The 18,369-nt window shown below is 49.5% G+C and overlaps 1 protein-coding gene across 1 annotated transcript in view; it reads left to right on the top strand.

The window, feature by feature from the left end:
* Positions 1-18,369, top strand: part of LOC119444787 (monocarboxylate transporter 9) — a 69,726-nt gene that overhangs the window by 16,015 nt on the left and 35,342 nt on the right. The window contains exon 2 of the mRNA XM_049663618.1: positions 11,404-11,504. Coding sequence (XP_049519575.1) covers positions 11,449-11,504 — 56 coding nt within the window. The 5' untranslated portion in view covers positions 11,404-11,448. The remainder of the gene's footprint in view (positions 1-11,403; positions 11,505-18,369) is intronic.

The following is an 18,369-nucleotide window of genomic DNA, read 5'->3' as shown; positions in this document are numbered from 1 at the left end:
CCAGAAAACATTCCGCTAGTGTTTCAACAGCATATGGTGCGCCGGATACAGTCCGTCATTTTCGAAACAAGGAATTATCATTGCAATTTTGGAAGAGGGAGGGCTTGTCTTTAGGATCAAACACCCGCCTTTACCGACCATCCTAAGTCTACGTAAATGGCACGGCCTTACCGCAAGTGAACCACATGCGAATCCTCGGTCTTCACGTCCAAAAAGACCAATACAACACCACCACGCTCGACCGTCTGACCGTTGCGGTCACGCAGACGGCCCGTCTCATCGCACGCGTGGCTGCCCGCCGGCAAGGCATGCGCGATTAGGAACTTCTCCAACTCATTCACGCCTTCGTGATATCGCGCATCACCTACGCCCTACCGTACCTCCGCCTTTTACGCACCGAAAAGGACAGAGTCGAACGCCTCATTCGCAAGGTCTACAAGCTAGCTCTAGCTCTTTCCCCCACCACCTCCACGATACATCTCCTGAGCCTCGGTCTTCACAACACCCTCGACGAATTGATTGAGGCACATCGCACTGCCCAAATACAACGTCTTCGCGGAAGCAAGACCGGCCGGTGGATTCTCGATCGCATCGGCCTCACTGCATCGCTCTCGGACCAATACCCGATCTGCCTACCTCCTCCGATACGACAACGCTTTATAGTCAAACCACTACCGAAAAATTACTACATCTCGCGCTAAAGGGAACCATGTGTGGATGCGAAGCAGCGGGGAGATGGTTAGCTTGAGTCGGAGATGGTTTCGCGGCAGCGGCCCGAGCGCATCCTTCGCGTACGGTAAGTAGGCTTCATTCACTGCAACTGAACGTGGGAAAGCCAGCTTACAAAGACCAGGCTTACACCAATCCCCTTAAAGTCCGCTTCACTTTTAAACTGAAATGCATTGCTGCAAGGTCGTTTTTCAAGGGGCAATGAAAGTGGTCTTATATTGTGATGGGGAGGCCCTAGCACCTTTTTTAATTATTTTATTAATTGTTTGATATTGTCCCGACGCGCGCAAGTCTGTTAGAAATTCTGGAAAAGGGGTTTGTGTTTGAGTTTCCTCGTAGGAGAATTAGGTTTTCTCGTATATTTAAATTACAATCCGACGGCGAATACGACGCCGAACGGTAAAGTCGTACTTTATCATTTTTCTGATGGATTTCTCTGTGAGAAATTGAGTTTTTCTTCACCAAAACCTTGCACCATGTGGAAGGCTTGCGCGGTCGATGTGGTTGGATGATGTTCTCCGCCACCCGCGATCACACGCCTGTTGCCGATGCCGGATTTTCTGCGACACGGCCGCAAACGCCATCGCGTTAACACAGTGCCCTAAAAATTCTAGACCCCGTCCACAACCTGGGTATTCCCCCGCGACAGGTGCCTTTCGCACAAGCCTAGTTGAAAACCTGTATGTTGAGTCCAACGAATTGTGTGAACTCCTTCAAAGAACATATTTAACTTTCTAATTTTTCGTCGCGCATCCATGTCATTCATTCAACTCTCTGATAGGTTTCATGGTAACCGCCGCCTATGAGGGCTCCCATCCCATTCTAAGAAAGGGTCCTAACCGTTCCGACTCGCTTTCCATCACCTTGGGAATGGCAGACCATCGAGGAGTTTAACACTTTCGCAAAAATATTGCAGTCTGAACCTGAGACACATGCGCTCAGACTTCCTTGGATTTATGACGAAGTATTCATATGCAGACGTCAATACAGGCGGTTCCAAGTCTTCTATTCGTGTGGCTTATGCATAGCTTTGAGCATGGCTTGGACATCCGCTGTAATAAAACCACGCATAAGTATTTTTACATCAGAAACAAACGCTATACTGTCGGAAGTTAAGGTGGGAAGCCATACAAAAAATAGCACTGTTTAAAACCGGCAGCCAGGATTGAAAAAACTTTTTTTCCTGAATAAGCTTGTCTTGTTTAATGTACCGAACTGTTTGAATGGCATACAATTCCTCATTTTAATTTCTGGTAGTTAATTTTTGTCATAAAGTGTGTTAAAGGTGCTACTCGCACCAGCAGTGATAAGTCACTAATGAATTGCTGAAGTGAGTAAAACTTTGAGATTTAGGTAGCTACGTGTGAGACCTATGCAATGAACTAGGATAACTGCAGTTTGATAATTATTAAGGAAGTAATGTTTCATAACTTTAGCAAACTGAAAAAAATTGCTCATTGGGACAAAATGCATTTGCAAGATAAGCTGTAAATTCAAAAATTCAGGGCCATTCCTCTCTGTGAAGGTGGATGACCAGCGAAGCTGTGTATTGACCGTTGCTTCGGTGACACGTTCCAAGTTTGCGGGATCGGGGCCACACGGACGGTTCGCATTTCTTTTCACCTCGCGCTCCTGGCGGGCAGCACGCTTCCGCTTGGCATCCGCGGCCCGCTCATCGTCTGTGGTCTCCTTCCGCCGCCGCAGTGCCCATTCCGTTTTAGGCCCCCGCCGTTGTTCTTCTTAGGCACGATGTTTTTTTTCGGACCGTACAAACAACATCTGGCCTACCCATTTCACAATCAGAGCAGAACTGAGAAACGGAGCCTACGTAGAGCATGACGTCAGGAGACAGAAGACACTCAGATTGGCAGGTACTCGTATAATTACGCGGGATGGCATACACGTGTATGATGCGAACGTACACGTGGCCGAGGCTGTGACATGTAGTGTTACAATAGTCTTACAGTTCTTCAAGGCCTTCTTCAAAGCCCTGAAATAGAAGCAGAGGGGAAAAAGTACTTTCCTTCCGCATATAGTGAACTCACATACTTCTGCACGCAGCATTTTTCTTAGCAATGAACCACTTTTTAATTTTAAGACAGTGAGACATTTTAGTAGCAATACAGCACACACTAAAATTCACATGTGCAGCTCAGCCTCCGCTTGCAGGTTGTAGCTGCAATGATCACGTTTTTGCAGCGCCCGTGCCTCCCAGACATTGTGTTCAAAGAGAGAGAAAGCATACATAGAAAGGCATGTAGAGGTTAACCAGAGTTAGTTTGAGCTGGCTACCCTGCATGGGGGGGGGAGGACTGGTGCGATAAAAGAGGAAGAAAGTGGAATAAGAGAGAGAGGAGATGCGAGCATTGCGTTCAAGAGCACTGTCGAGGTACTAGTGCTACTGTCACGTTATGTTTAACTACACCATTACTTGGTAACGAAACCTTTAGGGACATCGCACACGCTCAATAGTCATTGACATAATTCTATTTGTTAAATATTTTACGCCATTTACAGCGACTGAGCGTTAGGCCCTTACAGAGCCACGTTACATCTGCCATTGGGAAATCATTTCTCAATTGCTTCACCAATTCACTGACAACTCATCACCACGCGCATGACGTCTTTGCCCATATCGGGCCCTTGCGCCAATAAACATTACACATCGATCGGTATATACTTACTTCGCACCTTCTCCCATGAGTAGCTTTAGCAGTGCAATGCGCGGATATAACGGTGACCGTGCACTAATAACATAATACTGGCTGACAGTGTGCTTTAATACGAAGCATTCTTTGGCTCATCCGCTGCACTTTGAGGTATGTAGGTAGGTTTCTATGTCACCTCGTTTCGGGCATCCTCAACAAAGAATGAAATTCAAGTGTTCCATGGGAGAATCAAACTCGGTCTTCCAGCACATAAACCCGATGCGCTAGCCACTCATCACCGTTATACTTTTCTGCAAAAGCCAAATATCTTTCATACGTTTGGCGCTTGCCTCACGTGCCACTTTCTCGGATTCTTCGCATTGCGCAAGACAGCACTTTGAGACGACGTGTTAAACTGCACCGACCTTGGCATCGACCAACACTTTCCAGTCCTTTCCTCGTAGCACCTAACGCTACGTAGAAGCTTTCGTATATTGTACCTGCCTTCATGATCGAGCCAGGTGGGACAACCCTTATTTAACCGCAATTTAGTATCAATTGCATCGTCGTTTTCACATGGATCACATCACAGATGCGTTCCTGATACAGGTTCGCTGACTCGCCTTGCAATGCATTTGGCGCCGCCAAATAACGTCGCAGCGATAGCAGGAGTCGTGCCCTTCACCGTGCCCTCTGACCCCGCTCAACTACTTTCTTTTTCATGACTTTCCACGGTACCCTTCTTCCTTTCTTCCTTCCCTAACTGCTGGTGCCAAATATGCGCGCCGTGCGCAGGTCAAGTTGAGAAACCAACGTGTCAAGAACCCTTGCAGTAATCAAAAATACTGAGTTGGCGGATGATGCGCTTTTCCTGTCATTGCTGCTTCAACAGTATATCATTGCAACGCATTTTTTTTTTCAATGCGCGTGCAACCAGTAAATTACCGATCAGCCTAAGAGTGAAAAGTATTGTGTGGCCGAAGTTACCCATCACTGTGAATAATACTAGCAGACACAAATTCGATAGCAGCACGCTGTTTGAGCGGACCTTTAGAGACATAATGGCTCGTGATGGTGTTTGGGAGCGCTAAGCTAATCTATGTAGAAAGCAATATGAAATGCTTTGGAGCCCCGTGAGCACCACTCTGCAACTACATTGACGACCGTCCCTTGCTTTAAGCAGACTTCCAGCATATAACAAACGTGTGCTGGGATTCCTGATGGACTGCGATGTGTCCTTATCAATTTTATGGCACTACCACCAGTCGCTAAACTAAGTGGTTTAGTTTGTGGTAAAATACACCTGAAAGATTTAATTCTTGCTGCGGATCTTATCCAGGTCGCACGACTCACATCGTGTATAACATGCCGGCCGAAGCATTCCATGACCCAGGCAGAAACATGTCGTCAATTGAAGTTCAATAACATAGACAAGGTACTAAAACACTCGCTCAAGTAAACAGAACTGTACGTCAAGCTTTCTGTCGTGTCTGACGGAAGGACAGCGCAGCAGTGGAGCGAAAGCAATGCGGCTTTATTTAGCCATCAACTTCACAGCGACGGGCGAACTGCCCGGTTCAATGTTACAGGAATGAAAGCACATGCCAGCTTGAATGCCGGCGCTTTTAAGCAAAACCAAACAGTGATAACGCTGCGCCGGCACCACAGCGCATGCCTAGCTGTGACGCCTTATCGCCTCGGCGCGTGACATATCACTCTCTTTCAGTGATGTGCTGAATGCACACAAACGTGACGCAGTTTAAAGCTTTTCGTTACTTTATTTGCGACAAACGTAACCTCTGCAAAAGCATACCGACATAGAACATCGGCATATTTTACAGTCACTACCATGACACTGGCAGCTACAGTAGTAAATCTTTATGCATTTAAAGGCAATAAAATATGCCGAGAATTTCCGCAGGGTACCAGCGGTATTCGCTAGTGCGGGCACGCATGCAGCTCCACCGGGCAACAGTGGAAATGAGCGCCCTTTGCTCAGCTATAAACTAGATAGTTATTCGAAGAAAAAAACTAACCAATCCTTCCCCTACCGGAAAATGGGGGAAAATGAAGCTTGTCCTGGGTGCACCTAAACTAACCATGATGTGACGGCTGCGACGCAGAGAACGACGTCACTGACGGTATGCCCACAGTCGCTTGCGTTCGCTTGCGTTCGATGTTTCAAGTTTGCTCGGCGGCGTGGCCAGCAGCATTCGCCCGTCATTGCGGCTTGCGATGCTTCCAAATTAAATTTCTTCAAAATTAAATGTCCATCATGGTAAGACAATGAATGGCTCATACCCCCTTAAGCAATGGCTCATATCCCCGTAAACGCGGACTCCACATCAGGACAACAGAAGAGAAGTGAAATTCTACGCTGGAATGATTATGGGCAGCGCAGCCAGCTGTGGAAGAAGACGACGACGACGAACGCGGGAGCAGTGGCACGAGCGCGTGCCGAGCACGAGAGCAATCCGAGGGCCGCCAACTAGTCATCTGCGCAAGCAGACGACGCTCGAGACAATGCTGATGATGATAGCTTTTGCGCACATGGTCGCCACCGAAATCTGTACCTTATAACAAGCTTCGCTTGAAAAGCACACTATTATGCCTTGCTAAAGGCCACGCCCCGTTTGGGTCGCTTCGGGCGGCGCAGCTCTAAGCCCCTATTGAGTCTTTTCGCGGCGATGCCGTGGGCGCTGCCATGTTTGATCACGTGGTGACGCGTCCATTGCTTGCCTCAACTGCCTTCGATGCCTCCTTGTTTACAATGGAAGAGTAGGACGCCGGCGCGGCTTAGAAAACTTCTGTTGTCGGAGATATCATAGACGGCAGCTTCAGAGAACATTCAAAAGCGCTTTCGGAGCTGATTAAGCTATGTCCGAACGACGCAAGCAGCGTATATAGTGCTTGTTCTAAAAGCGGGGCTAAATATGTATTCCAAGCTATACAAGCTTTCCGATTATGAATTCAGTCAGGATTAGTGTGTTTTGCCTTTTGTTCTTTATTCGGCAAATATTTTGAAGCAGTGGCTTGTCAGTTTCTGACTCAGTGAAGTTCCTCGGTGCGGCCGCTATCTCATCATTCTGCCTAATCGCTCGTGGGTGTGCTGAGTTCCAATAGATTTGTTCTTGCTGCGCACAAGGCTTGAAACGTAACTGTTTTGTACATTGTAATACGTTGTAGCAAATATATATTACAGCTAGTAACTCTCTTACTCTTGTGGACCGTCACAAAACATTCATCTTCGACCATTCGTGTGCCATAGGTGTAGTTCGTCATTTATTGTGCGTATACAGTGCGCATATATTCAAGTGTGCGCCCATTCACTTATTCTTGATACGTCGGCGATAGAGTACAGGCGTAAGTTTTCCTGCCATTTGGGACAGATGTGTATAAATAACGTGCGCGAAACTTACTATGACAGGAAGCGGCGCTACTCCCTTTGTAATCCGCCTTTTGCATTGCGCTGTGGCGCCACCTTAGCGGGCTCCGCGAGAAACTATATGTACGGCGTCGGGGCCCCGCGGGACGCAGGGGCATGCTGAAAAAAGCGAGCTGAAATGGGTTTGTGCATTTGTCAGTCGTTGTAATTTTTGTTTTGTGTGAGTGGCCGCTTGTTGGACAGGATGCCTAAGCCGGCAATGACTCTGGTGCGACTTACAATCGCAAGTCGTCGAAATATGATGAAGGGATTTCGTACAGCTACGCCGACAAAACCAGTCACCGTGCGATACATCGCACAGTAACGCGATTGACACACCACCTACGCTTGTATTACTGTTACTCATATTTATTCGTACCGAATATGAGTCCAAACATTCTTCGGAAGTTGAAATGCGCGAACGTGAGCACTCGCTAGCCGCCCACATCAAGTTGGGGTCGATTCCGCTCAGCGGAGGTTAGGCGCATCGTATATAGCAGCCGAGTTCATGCATTTGTCACTGTTAGACCTGCACAGAACGTACGCTCATAGGTTGATAAAAACTGCTTTTATAGCTGAGTCGTGAAAGCAGTGGCCATAGCTCTTTAAAGGGGCGACACTGCGCCTAGAGTATTTATGCAGCGCAAGAACGGCGTATTTGTTTACATCGGCACGCGTACGGCCACCGCTCGCTGTTCGCTTCAAGTACAGTAGAAACCGTGCACCGCTCACACGAAATAATGAGGATATGTCCAAAGCATATATGAACACTTATCATGCACATATATCAGAAGCGATCACACTGAGACGAGAAGGCATGAACGTCCCGGGCACATCGAAAACGGCGACAACGACCACCTAGCCGCAGTGGCACGCGAAAATGCCGATGCCTGCGGTACTCGCGTGGCAACGAGCGGTGTTGTTGCTTACGATGCAGTATCGAAAGGGCCATCACGTTTTTCTATTTAGCATAAGAGGCAAACTGTTTTCAGTAAATACTAAATCTGGCAGCATAAAAATACACTCTCCGTAGTTGCACTTCGTTCATTGAAGCGCCGGCGACTGCGACCGACAGCCTTCGTTAAAGAACGGTGCCTGTACCGCGGTATTAGCACTGCGCCGTGTCGTCGCTTCCCACTCTCTGTGTGTGCATCTTACTATGCTAAGAGTGGTTCACTTCAAGTCGGTAAGGTCAGGACCGAACTATATAAACAGTTTCCTTCGTCGTACTTGATTATCCTATATTTCAGGTCCGCCGGTAGCGGGCGAACTCGTAGGCTGTGTTAGGTTTAATGAAGCTGCCTGAACGAGATCGAAACCACCTCAAACTTGATGTGGAGGGCTGGAAAGGGCTGGAAACCGTGCATATCAGCGTCGAAAGCACGTTTCGATTCAATTTGAGCGTCAATAAATACATACACGAGCGCATTTGCGGCGATATTCACGTTGTTGGTGTTGTCGGTGCGATGTTCTCGCTCGGCGGCCGCTCGCACGGCGATCAGCACACTGGTTTTGTCGGCTTCGTCGGCACGAAAGCTTATCACACTACGATCACTCGTTGTCGTCGGTAGCGTCGTTGGCCACTTCGTCGTCATACTTGTATGACAATATAGGTCTCCCACTGGCACAGTATGACAACTACAGCCGGCCGAGCGTTGGCGCCGGCGTGAGGTCGACTTCTGACCGACATCGGTGTCGTGTCGGCATATATTGTGATGTACCGGACGTTAACCGAATATCGCTGTGAACAGCTAAAGCTTCTACCGAAACACAGCGCAAATACCGCGTCGTCGACCGGCGCAGCGCCAGCAATAAAGAGTTCGCGTCCTCGACGACTACGCTGCATACGCGCGCCTCGTCAGCTGCACGAACCACCGACGCCGTACAAAACGTTTTCGGCGCTCGCCGCTAGGGCAAAGCGCATGCGCACTGGGGACATGCAAAAGGCGGATTGTTTAACCAGTGGTACTCACCCTTGCCGACGTTCTGGGGATGAAGCCCTTTCTTTGAAGGTTAGCGATACAAGGCTGGCGGATCAGCAAATTTCTGTATCCTCGAGGAAAGCCATACATCACGAAGTGCCAGTAACACGTTCGGACAGTTTGAGCAGCGGTCGGCGAACTTCGTCACACAGAGTCATTCTATTCCTTAACATGCCAGTCACTATTTTTGTAGCCAACTACTGCACACGTCTTAAATCCACATGATTCAATCTAGCATGATAGGGGCACAGTGTGTTAGCGAAAACTCAGTTGCATTTCCGACAGCTGATCGCGCAGAAGCAAGGTAGAAGCGGTAGTGGTTTCGTATTCATGCGCGGTCGCTGAGGAGAGGTATGGCGCGCCGCCGTGAGCGCCATCTCGTTTCTCTAAAACAAACTGCTCCGCGAAAAAGGTGAATATATAAAAAGCAGCGCCATTCTTATATCTTGCCGCCACCGCGCTCACCCCGGCGTTTCCTCCTCGCCGCCTCTTGTCGCCCCAGCCTCCCCCGCTCCCCCATTGGCCAATCCGTGTCACGTGGAAGCACGCGTTGCGCTTTTGTATATATTGCAACAAGAGTATTTTGCAGGTAGACTAGATGAAGCGGTTAAACAAGCTGGCTCGTTGAAAACCGACCTAGCGCGAACCACACGATCGTCAACGTCTTCTTCCACACACTCGCTGGCACAGAGCTGGTGCCGATGTGCTCCGGTACAATCACTCCCCGCGCAGAAAGGAGCCAACCTGGCGACTTAGGGGAATGACAGCACAGGAGGGTCGTAGAACGGTTTCAGCCGAGTGACGTGAACTGTTTCACGCCCTCGGCAGCGGTGGTCGGAAGATGGCTCGAGCGGCTCGATGATGTAGTTGACGGGAGATGTTTGCTCTACTACTCGGTAGGGACCGTGGTAATTCGAGAGAAGCTTGGTCGAAAGGCCGGGAGTAGTGGATGGGACCCAGAGCCAAACTAGCATTCCCGGGGAATAGTGGGCGCTAGATGCAGATTCGTCATGGCGAGATTTTTGGCGACATTGGTCTTGCGCGGTAAACGAGCGAGCCAGTTGACGACACTCTTCAGCATAAGCAGCCGCTTCGGAAACGGGCGTGGCTTCAGAGACATCGGGTCGGTAGGGGAGAATGGTGTCCATTGAACATGATGGTTCACGTCCATATAGAAGAAAGAAAGGGGAGAAGCCGGTGGTAGCTTGTGGCGCAGAGTTATAGGCGTACGTGACGAAGGGGAGCACCTGGTCCCAATTGGAGTGATCATCGGACACGTACATCGCAAGCATATCTCCAAGGGTACGGTTGAAACGCTCCGTCATGCCGTTTGTTTGAGGATGGTACGCAGAGGTGGTGCGGTGAACGATGCGGCATTCTTGGAGCAGTGCCTCAATAGCGTTTGAGAGAAAGACGCGGCCACGATCGCTTAATAATTCACGGGGCGCACCGTGTCGCAAAATGAGGCGGCGAAGAAGGAAGCGAGCGACGTCTATCGCGGTGGCAGCTGGCAGCGAAGATGTTTCAGCGTACCGTGTGAGATGGTCGACGGCGACAATGATCCACCGGTTGCCCGCAGGAGTGTTCGGGAGGGGACCGTAAAGATCAATGCCAACACGGTCAAATGGTCGTGTAGGGCACGGTAAAGGTTGTAGAGGACCAGCGGTGCTATGAGGGGGAGTCTTGCGGCGTTGGCACGAAAGGCATGATCGCACGTACTGGCGAATGTATCGATACATGCCGCGCCAGTAATACCTCAGGCGTAAGCGGGAGTAGGTCTTGAATACGCCAGCGTGGCCGCATTGAGGATCGTCGTGGTAGGCGGTGCATATGTCCGAGCGCAGATGACGGGGGATAACAAGCAGCCACCTGCGGCCATCGGTTAGGTAATTGCGCCGGTACAACAAGCCGTCACGAACGACAAAGTGATGCGCTTGACGACGAATGGTGCGTGAAACAGATTCAAGTGAACGGTGAGAGAGAGAGCTCCGGTACAATATATATATATTTTTTTCTTTCCAGCGCGCTCCGACCGCCCTTCTCGGGCCTTTGCGACGAAAGTGCTGTACGCACAAACGGATCAAACGTGTCAGGGACAAGAACTTTGTTGTGATGGCATGCTGCTGCACCTTAAGTTGCCGCAACCCACAAAACGAGGGCAAAATGCTTTTTTTGTTTGCCATCCGGCGAGCGCAAATGCTTGCTGCACACTTGTTATTTGCGTCGTCTCGCATCGTCGCGTTGTTACTTGCAAAACGGCATTATTAAGGCCAGTTACTGACTGACGAAGCAAAATCGCGCCCCAAAAACAGCTCTGTAGGGCGCGATCGAAGTTTTCCGCGAATTTACTCTGGCAGCGCGTTATCTGTCGTCTGCCACGGCAGGCCCGACGTAGGCGGCGCCACTGTCGATATCGCGCTTCGATCGCACTGGCCACGCCGAGCGCGACAGTGGAACGGAGGAGGAGGGATGTGGTTGGCGCTACTTATTATATATAGGGGTTTTACGCCGCTGTGGGCTCTAGTACATAAACCTCTTTTGATTGTTTCGTGTTCATGCTGTAAAACGTGAAGCTTGATTGATTGAAATGCTTGATTGTTATGCTTTTCTGTATTCGCAGGGTACACACACACCAAATATAAAACGACTACTGACATCATACAGAATGGAAGAAGCAAACGCAAGATCTTCAAATTCAAATGAAATTTTCATCATATCAAAGTAAGAATTGAGTATTGTAGCCTAAAGTAATTTCTGGAAATCTTTCTCATCACAAAATTTGTATGGACGGCTCTCAAAACATTGAGGTGTTTTCAAAATTTTCATTTAATTTTCCCCCCGTGAAAGAAGAAAAACATATAATCGTAGCATATAGTCTTTGCAGCATTTTTATTTGGTAGAGACACATTTTTCAAGAACAATGCTATGCGAGAAAAAAAAAAGCTGTAGTTTCAAGCAAGAGGGACGAGCTCGTCTAATTGGTGCCCCCGTAAACGCGGCCACCCCTTTACGACGACGGAAGGGAAGTAAGATTATACGCTGGAATGGTAGGCGGCAACGCAGCCAGCTGTAGAAGCAAACGACGATGACGAACGCGGGCGCAGTGGCACGAGCACGTGCCGAGCACGAGCATGACGCAACGAGCCAGCTGTGGAAGAAGACGACGACGCTCAAACCAACACTGATGATGATAGTTTTCTGTGGATAGGTTATTTGGCCTAGCCATATAAAGCTTCGCTTTATATGCGTTCAGAGACATGCGTTCAGACATGCGTTCAGAGAAAATCGCAGGGTGGGTACATATTTTTTAGGGATCTGTTTTTGAAGTTTGATGTGATGATAAAGTGGTAGCTAGTCGCAAAAGGAGAAATGACACAAATCTCATTGTAATTGTACCATCTGTTCTTGTTATTGTTTTTTGTAGCTTTTTATCGTTTCTGCACAAGTCTATACGTACACGTTTGGAGTTCAAGTGCATCAACCTCTATAGATTTATTACAGGAAAGTGATGTGCTGTAAACCGATTGCTATATGGCAAAAGTTGAGCTGGTAGTAAACCACGAAAGCCCACAAGACGCATTTCCTTAGACCGTGGGTGTGTTGCGCGTGAAAGTGAAGATATAAAATTGTGACACCGAAGTTTTCGGGCTTCCCCCACTTCATGGTTTTCTTGCGTTTTTTTTAATACACGGAACAAAAGGAATGAATGAGTACGGCACAACCTATTGTTTTTTTTTGTTTTGAATAAACCAATTCGTTTTGTTTCCTTTCAAAAAACATCGCGATAGGAGACTGTGAATGTGCACAAACTAGTTTGTTGCTGTGCCCAAAGCTTCAACTAAGCCTAATAGTACGAAAAAGCTTGCTTGGTCCTGTTGAATCGTGAAGTGCTCGCGACGAAAATGTCTCACGCTGCGATGAAGTCTAAGCGTGGGAGCTGATATGTGGGAGCTGTCTTCTAGGTCCAATTTCAGTGCGAGCATTCGCCATGTGTCGGTGTAGTATTGTTGATTGCCGACCACAATACGGACAATCGTAAAACTGTTTGACAGACGATCGTATAATGGACATGCTTGTGCAGAATACATTAGCGGTTTTGGATACAACTAATAATAATAATAATCATTATTTATGTGACACTGGAAGAAATACATGGTAGGCGGCCCTATCGAAGCCTGCGTTACTAGTTCCGGCAGCTTCGGCAGCACCGATAAGGTGAGAGTGTATACAGGCGTTACTTTAGTGCCGACAAAACAATGTGCATTCAAGAAAAAAGTATTGCATGTTATTCCACCGTGGAGTGAACATTTTTTCACGCTTATCTGGAAATAGAGGTGAAGACAACCAAATTGCACCAAATAAACCCATACAACACACGAACGGAAAACTCAATTGAAAAATGGCAATTTCTTAAAAACATTTTTTCACTGAACAGAAGAGAAAACGTTGTCACGTAGGTCATTTAATACTTTCGGCACATATACAAATCCTCGTGCCTCATTAATGATCAAGGAGCTTTGAAACGCTTGCTGCAGTGTTCCTCAAAAGTCGCGGGACTGCACATTTCTCTGTGAATTCGTCACGCCAAAAATTGCGAGGAACCCCAGTCTGCTTGAATAACGAGTGAAGCGAAGGAAAACCCAATGCTGAAAAGAAAGTGTCATCTGACACTTAGCCACAGCTATACCTGACACTTTTCAATATATTCTTTAATAAACTGTGAATTTGCGTTTGCCTTCGTAATGCGCGGAAAGCGAATACGGTGATTCGGTATCGTAATATGCTGTACGCGAGAGCGTGCACTACAGATTTCTGTAGAGATAATGGCGTGAAACCTATCATATTGACACGCGTGCTCTACAGGCAGACGACGACGACGATGGGGGCATTAGCGGACTCCGTCTAGTGGGTCAATGGGATTATTAGAGAAAGAAGACGTGTGTCTGTTCTGTTTTGTTTGAACAGGTCGTCCTGTGCTGTTCTTGAAGAACGTCTCCCTGTCTTCTGTTCGCGTTGTATCGCGACACTGGTGGAGGTGCTGGGTATTGACAGCGCCTGATGCCCCGGACTCCTTCTGGGAGTCGTTCATCTAGCCCGGACGCATTGTCACCAGTTACGACACCCGTGCATCACTTCAGTCGTCGACTGCTAGGCCTTGCCCCGGAGTTCTCCCCTCTTCAACCACCTCACAGGAGATCCACACATCGGGCAATGGCCGAAACCAGCGCACCGCTAGCACCCCAAAGCAGCGGGTCTCCCAGCCCGCAACAGGTAACCGTTCTTCATCCGCTGGTCCCCGATCGCTATCGCGGTGCAGCCTTCGAAGACATTGAAGACTGGCTTGACAAGTATGACCGCGTCGCACAGATTAACCAGTGGACAGAGCAGCAGAAGCTCTCTTACGTCTATTTCGCCCTTGACGACAGTGGCCGTACTTGGTACGAGAACCGCGAAGCTGGCCTAACGACATGGAATGACTTTCGGCAGAAAATCACAGATACATTTGCAAGTGCCGACCGACGCGACCGCGCCCAGCAATTGATGGAGCTACGGGTGCAACAACCCAATGAGTCGGTCACAATGTTTGCCGAAGACATGGCCCGTCTCTTTCGTAGAGCCGACCCGAACATGACCGAGGATAGAAAGCTGCGCTACCTCATGCGAGGTGTAAAAGAGCAGTTGTTCGCGGGGCTTGTGCGAAATCCTCCAGTCACCGTCGCTGATTTTATCAAAGAGGCTGCGGCTATTGAGCGCGCTCTTCATCAACGGTGCAGGCAGTACGATCGACTGTCCAACAGCACCGCAATCAATGCCGCCGCATTGACTCCACAGTATCAGAGCTCCTTGCGGGAAATGATCAGAGAGGTCGTTAGAGAAGAACTTCACAGAATTATGACACCGACAGTGGATAGACCCGTCGCGTCAATCGCCGAAGTGGTTCGCGACGAAATCAGGCAGGCGTTCCCGGCTGCCGATCTTCAAGAACAACAGCGTCCCATGAGTTACGCCGCCGCCGTCCAATGTCCCCCACCCGCTACAGCCACACCGCCGTACCACCAGCCACCGACAGCCGCTCCTTGGTCGCCGCCACAAGAGGAGGCTTTAAGGCGCGCACCCGTGATGCCGATGCAGTCATACCGCCAGCCGTCATTCGCCGCGCCGTGGACCACGCCGCAAAATGACCCTACGAGACGGCCACAATATCGGAGATCCGACGCGTGGCGCACCGCCGATAACCGTCCTGTTTCAACTGCGGGGGTGCCGGCCATATTTCGCGCCATTGCTGGCATCGCGACTCGTCATTTCGCCCTCTTCGTCCGTGGTCTGATGTTCGACGCACAAATGACGACTCCGTGCTACGGCGCGACGACGCTGCTTTTCCTCCCATAGCGCACCCGAATCAAGCATCTGCGCCCAATGATCGAACTGATTTCGGCCGTCGGTCACGCTCTCCAACCCCTCCACGCGAGCTGCCTGCTGGACGCTCTTTTGCTGACGTTCAAAGACGAAGGTCACCCAGTCCCCGCCGGGGAAACTAAAGTCGGCGACCTCTGGGGGTAAGGTTGCAGGCCCGCCGCAAGACCATAAAAAGCCCCCAACTCTCCCGCTGCAGAACGCCGAGAAGCCGATAACCACTGACCCCGAAGAAATTGTGAGCGCCGACCTTGATATTTTCGTGGATGGACAGCCGGTGACAGCGTTAGTTGACACTGGTGCCGACTTCTCTATAATGAGTCGGGAACTCGCCCTCCGCCTGAAGAAAGTACAGACGCCATGGGCGGGACCTCACATAAGGACGGCAGGTGGACAATTGCTGATGCCTACTGGAAGATGTACTGCTAGGCTTAACATTGGAGATTCGTCGTTCGTGGCCGCTTCATAATTCTTCCCGTGTGCTGTAAAGATTTGATTATTGGAATGGATTTTCTAAGAGAATATGGCGCCGTAATTAACATCCCAGACCGCATGGTGACGTTTTATAAAAGCCCTGGTTTAGTTCATTGCTTATCGCCGCAACACAACTCCTTTCGTCTAACAGAAGACGACGTCTTAATCCCACCTCGGTCATGTATCCTTGTTTCCGTGGCATGTGACGTACCGTTTCATTGCGAAGGAGTTGCCGACCAAATAACCATTTTGTTGTTTACTCACGGTATCTCTGTCGCACGAGGAATTGTAAATGTCACCGACGGGCGCACGAATTTATTGCTAACAAATTTTAGCACAGAGCGACGGCACCTTCCAAAAGGCACGGCTGTGGCTTATTTTGACGGTGTTGCGGATGTTCGCGGCTGCTGTTCACTACTCGAAGAAGCGCCTACACCAGACCCAGCTCCTGCACTTGACGTCAGCACTGTTTTGCCACAGCACGAACGCGAACGGCTTCGTACGCTACTAGCCAAGTTCAACGACTGCTTTGCGTCGACGTCAAGAGTCGGTCGGACGCCTCTAACAAAGCACCGAATAATTACAGAGGATACGGCAAGACCAATTCACCAAAATCCTTATCGTGTGGCTCCCAGAGAACGTGAAGCCATACAACAACAGGTGACGAAAATGCTTGAAGACGACGTGATCCAACCATCAACGAGTCCCTGGGCATCCCCTGTAGTTCTAGTCAAGAAAAAAGACGGCAGCTTGCGTTTCTGTGTGGACTACCGAAAACTAAATCAGGTGACGAAGAAAGACGTGTACCCACTTCCCCGTATCGACGATTCCCTCGACAGGCTTCGACACGCACGTTACTTCTCTTCCATGGACTTAAAGAGCGGATATTGGCAAATTGAGGTAGACCCGAGGGACCGTGAAAAAACTGCTTTTGTGACGCCAGATGGCCTATACGAATTTAAGGTTTTGCCTTTCGGCTTGTGCTCTGCCCCTGCTACGTTCCAACGCCTCATGGATACTGTGCTTTCGGGTCTGAAGTGGAAAACCTGCTTAGTGTACCTCGACGACGTCATCGTGTTCTCCGCCACGTTCGACGAACATCTCGCACGGCTTGAAGCGGTTTTGCAGTCCATACGATCCGCCGGCCTCACCCTGAAGCCGGAGAAGTGCCACTTTGGCTTTGCGGAACTACAGTTTCTTGGCCACGTCGTCAGTCACGCCGGTGTCCGCCCAGATCCCGAAAAACTTGCCGCCGTCGCCCAGTTTCCCGTACCATCCGATAAAAAGGCTGTCAGGCGCTTCCTCGGTCTCTGCGCCTATTACCGGCGCTTTATTTCAGATTTTGCTCACATTGCGTCGCCGTTAACTCGCCTCACGAGAGACGACGTTGCTTTTGTATGGGGCGACGAAGAGCAAAGTGCATTTAACGTCTTGCGGCAACGTCTCCAGACACCTCCAGTACTGGCCCACTTTGATGAGACCGCTCCTACATTGCTCCACACTGATGCCAGCAATGTTGGCTTGGGAGCTGTTCTTGTGCAACGGCAGGAGGACACGGAAAGAGTGATTGCCTACGCAAGCAGAACGCTCTCACGCACAGAGGCAAATTATTCCACAACTGAGAAGGAATGCCTCGCCGTGGTATGGGCGGTTATGAAATTTCGCCCATATTTGTATGGCCGCCCATTCAAAGTTGTCAGCGACCACCATTCACTGTGTTGGTTGACGAACCTTAAAGATCCTTCTGGACGATTGGCGCGTTGGAGCCTAAGGCTGCAGGAATTTGACATGACAGTCACGTACAAGTCGGGGAAGCGACATACGGATGCTGACTGCCTGTCTCGATCACCGATAGAGTCGGCTTGTTCACTCGAAGAAGATGAAACAGCATTTCTTTGTGTTCTGGACACCTCCGCCGTCGCTCAACAACAACGGGACGACCCTGAGTTGCTTGGTCTAATCAATTACTTAGAAGGAAGATCTGCGAAAGCACCTAGAGTTTTCGCAAGAGGATTGTCATCGTTTTGTTTACGGGCCAACGTCCTTTACAAAAGAAACTTTTCTTCGACCGGATCCCCCTATCTGCTCGTCATTCCTGCAGCTATTCGTATGGAAGTACTTCAAGCCTGTCACAACGAGGTGACTTCTGGTCACTTAGGCTACACGCGAACATTGGGCAGAGTGCGGCAAAGCTACTACTGGCCGAGACTTACCACCGCCGTGAAACATCACGTTCGCACTTGTCTCGACTGCCAGAGGCGCAAGTCGCCCCCGACGAAACCAGCCGGCCTCCTACAACCTGTTCAGGTTCCACGAACACCATTTCATCAAATCGGAATGGATATTTTGGGTCCACTTCCTACTTCTACTGCGGGAAATCGCTTTGTTCTCGTCGCAACCGACTACCTGACACGTTACGCTGAAACAAAGGCCATCCAGAGAGGCACAGCAGCCGAGGTGGCGCGATTTTTCATCGAGAATGTTGTGTTGCGACACGGTGCACCACGCGTCGTAATAACCGACCGAGGCACCGCTTTCACAGCTGCGCTTTTAGATCACGTCTTGCTGCTAAGTGGAACGGCTCATCGGAAGTCAACTGCCTACCATCCACAAACCAACGGATTGACGGAGCGCCTCAACAAAACAATTGAAGACATGCTTTCAATGTACGTGGATGTCGAACATAAAAATTGGGATG

This window comes from Dermacentor silvarum, chromosome 3, assembly GCF_013339745.2.
Source record: "Dermacentor silvarum isolate Dsil-2018 chromosome 3, BIME_Dsil_1.4, whole genome shotgun sequence".
NCBI lineage: Eukaryota > Metazoa > Arthropoda > Arachnida > Ixodida > Ixodidae > Dermacentor > Dermacentor silvarum.
Note: the sequence above shows the minus strand (reverse complement) of the source record. Positions and strands in the feature narration are given on the sequence as shown.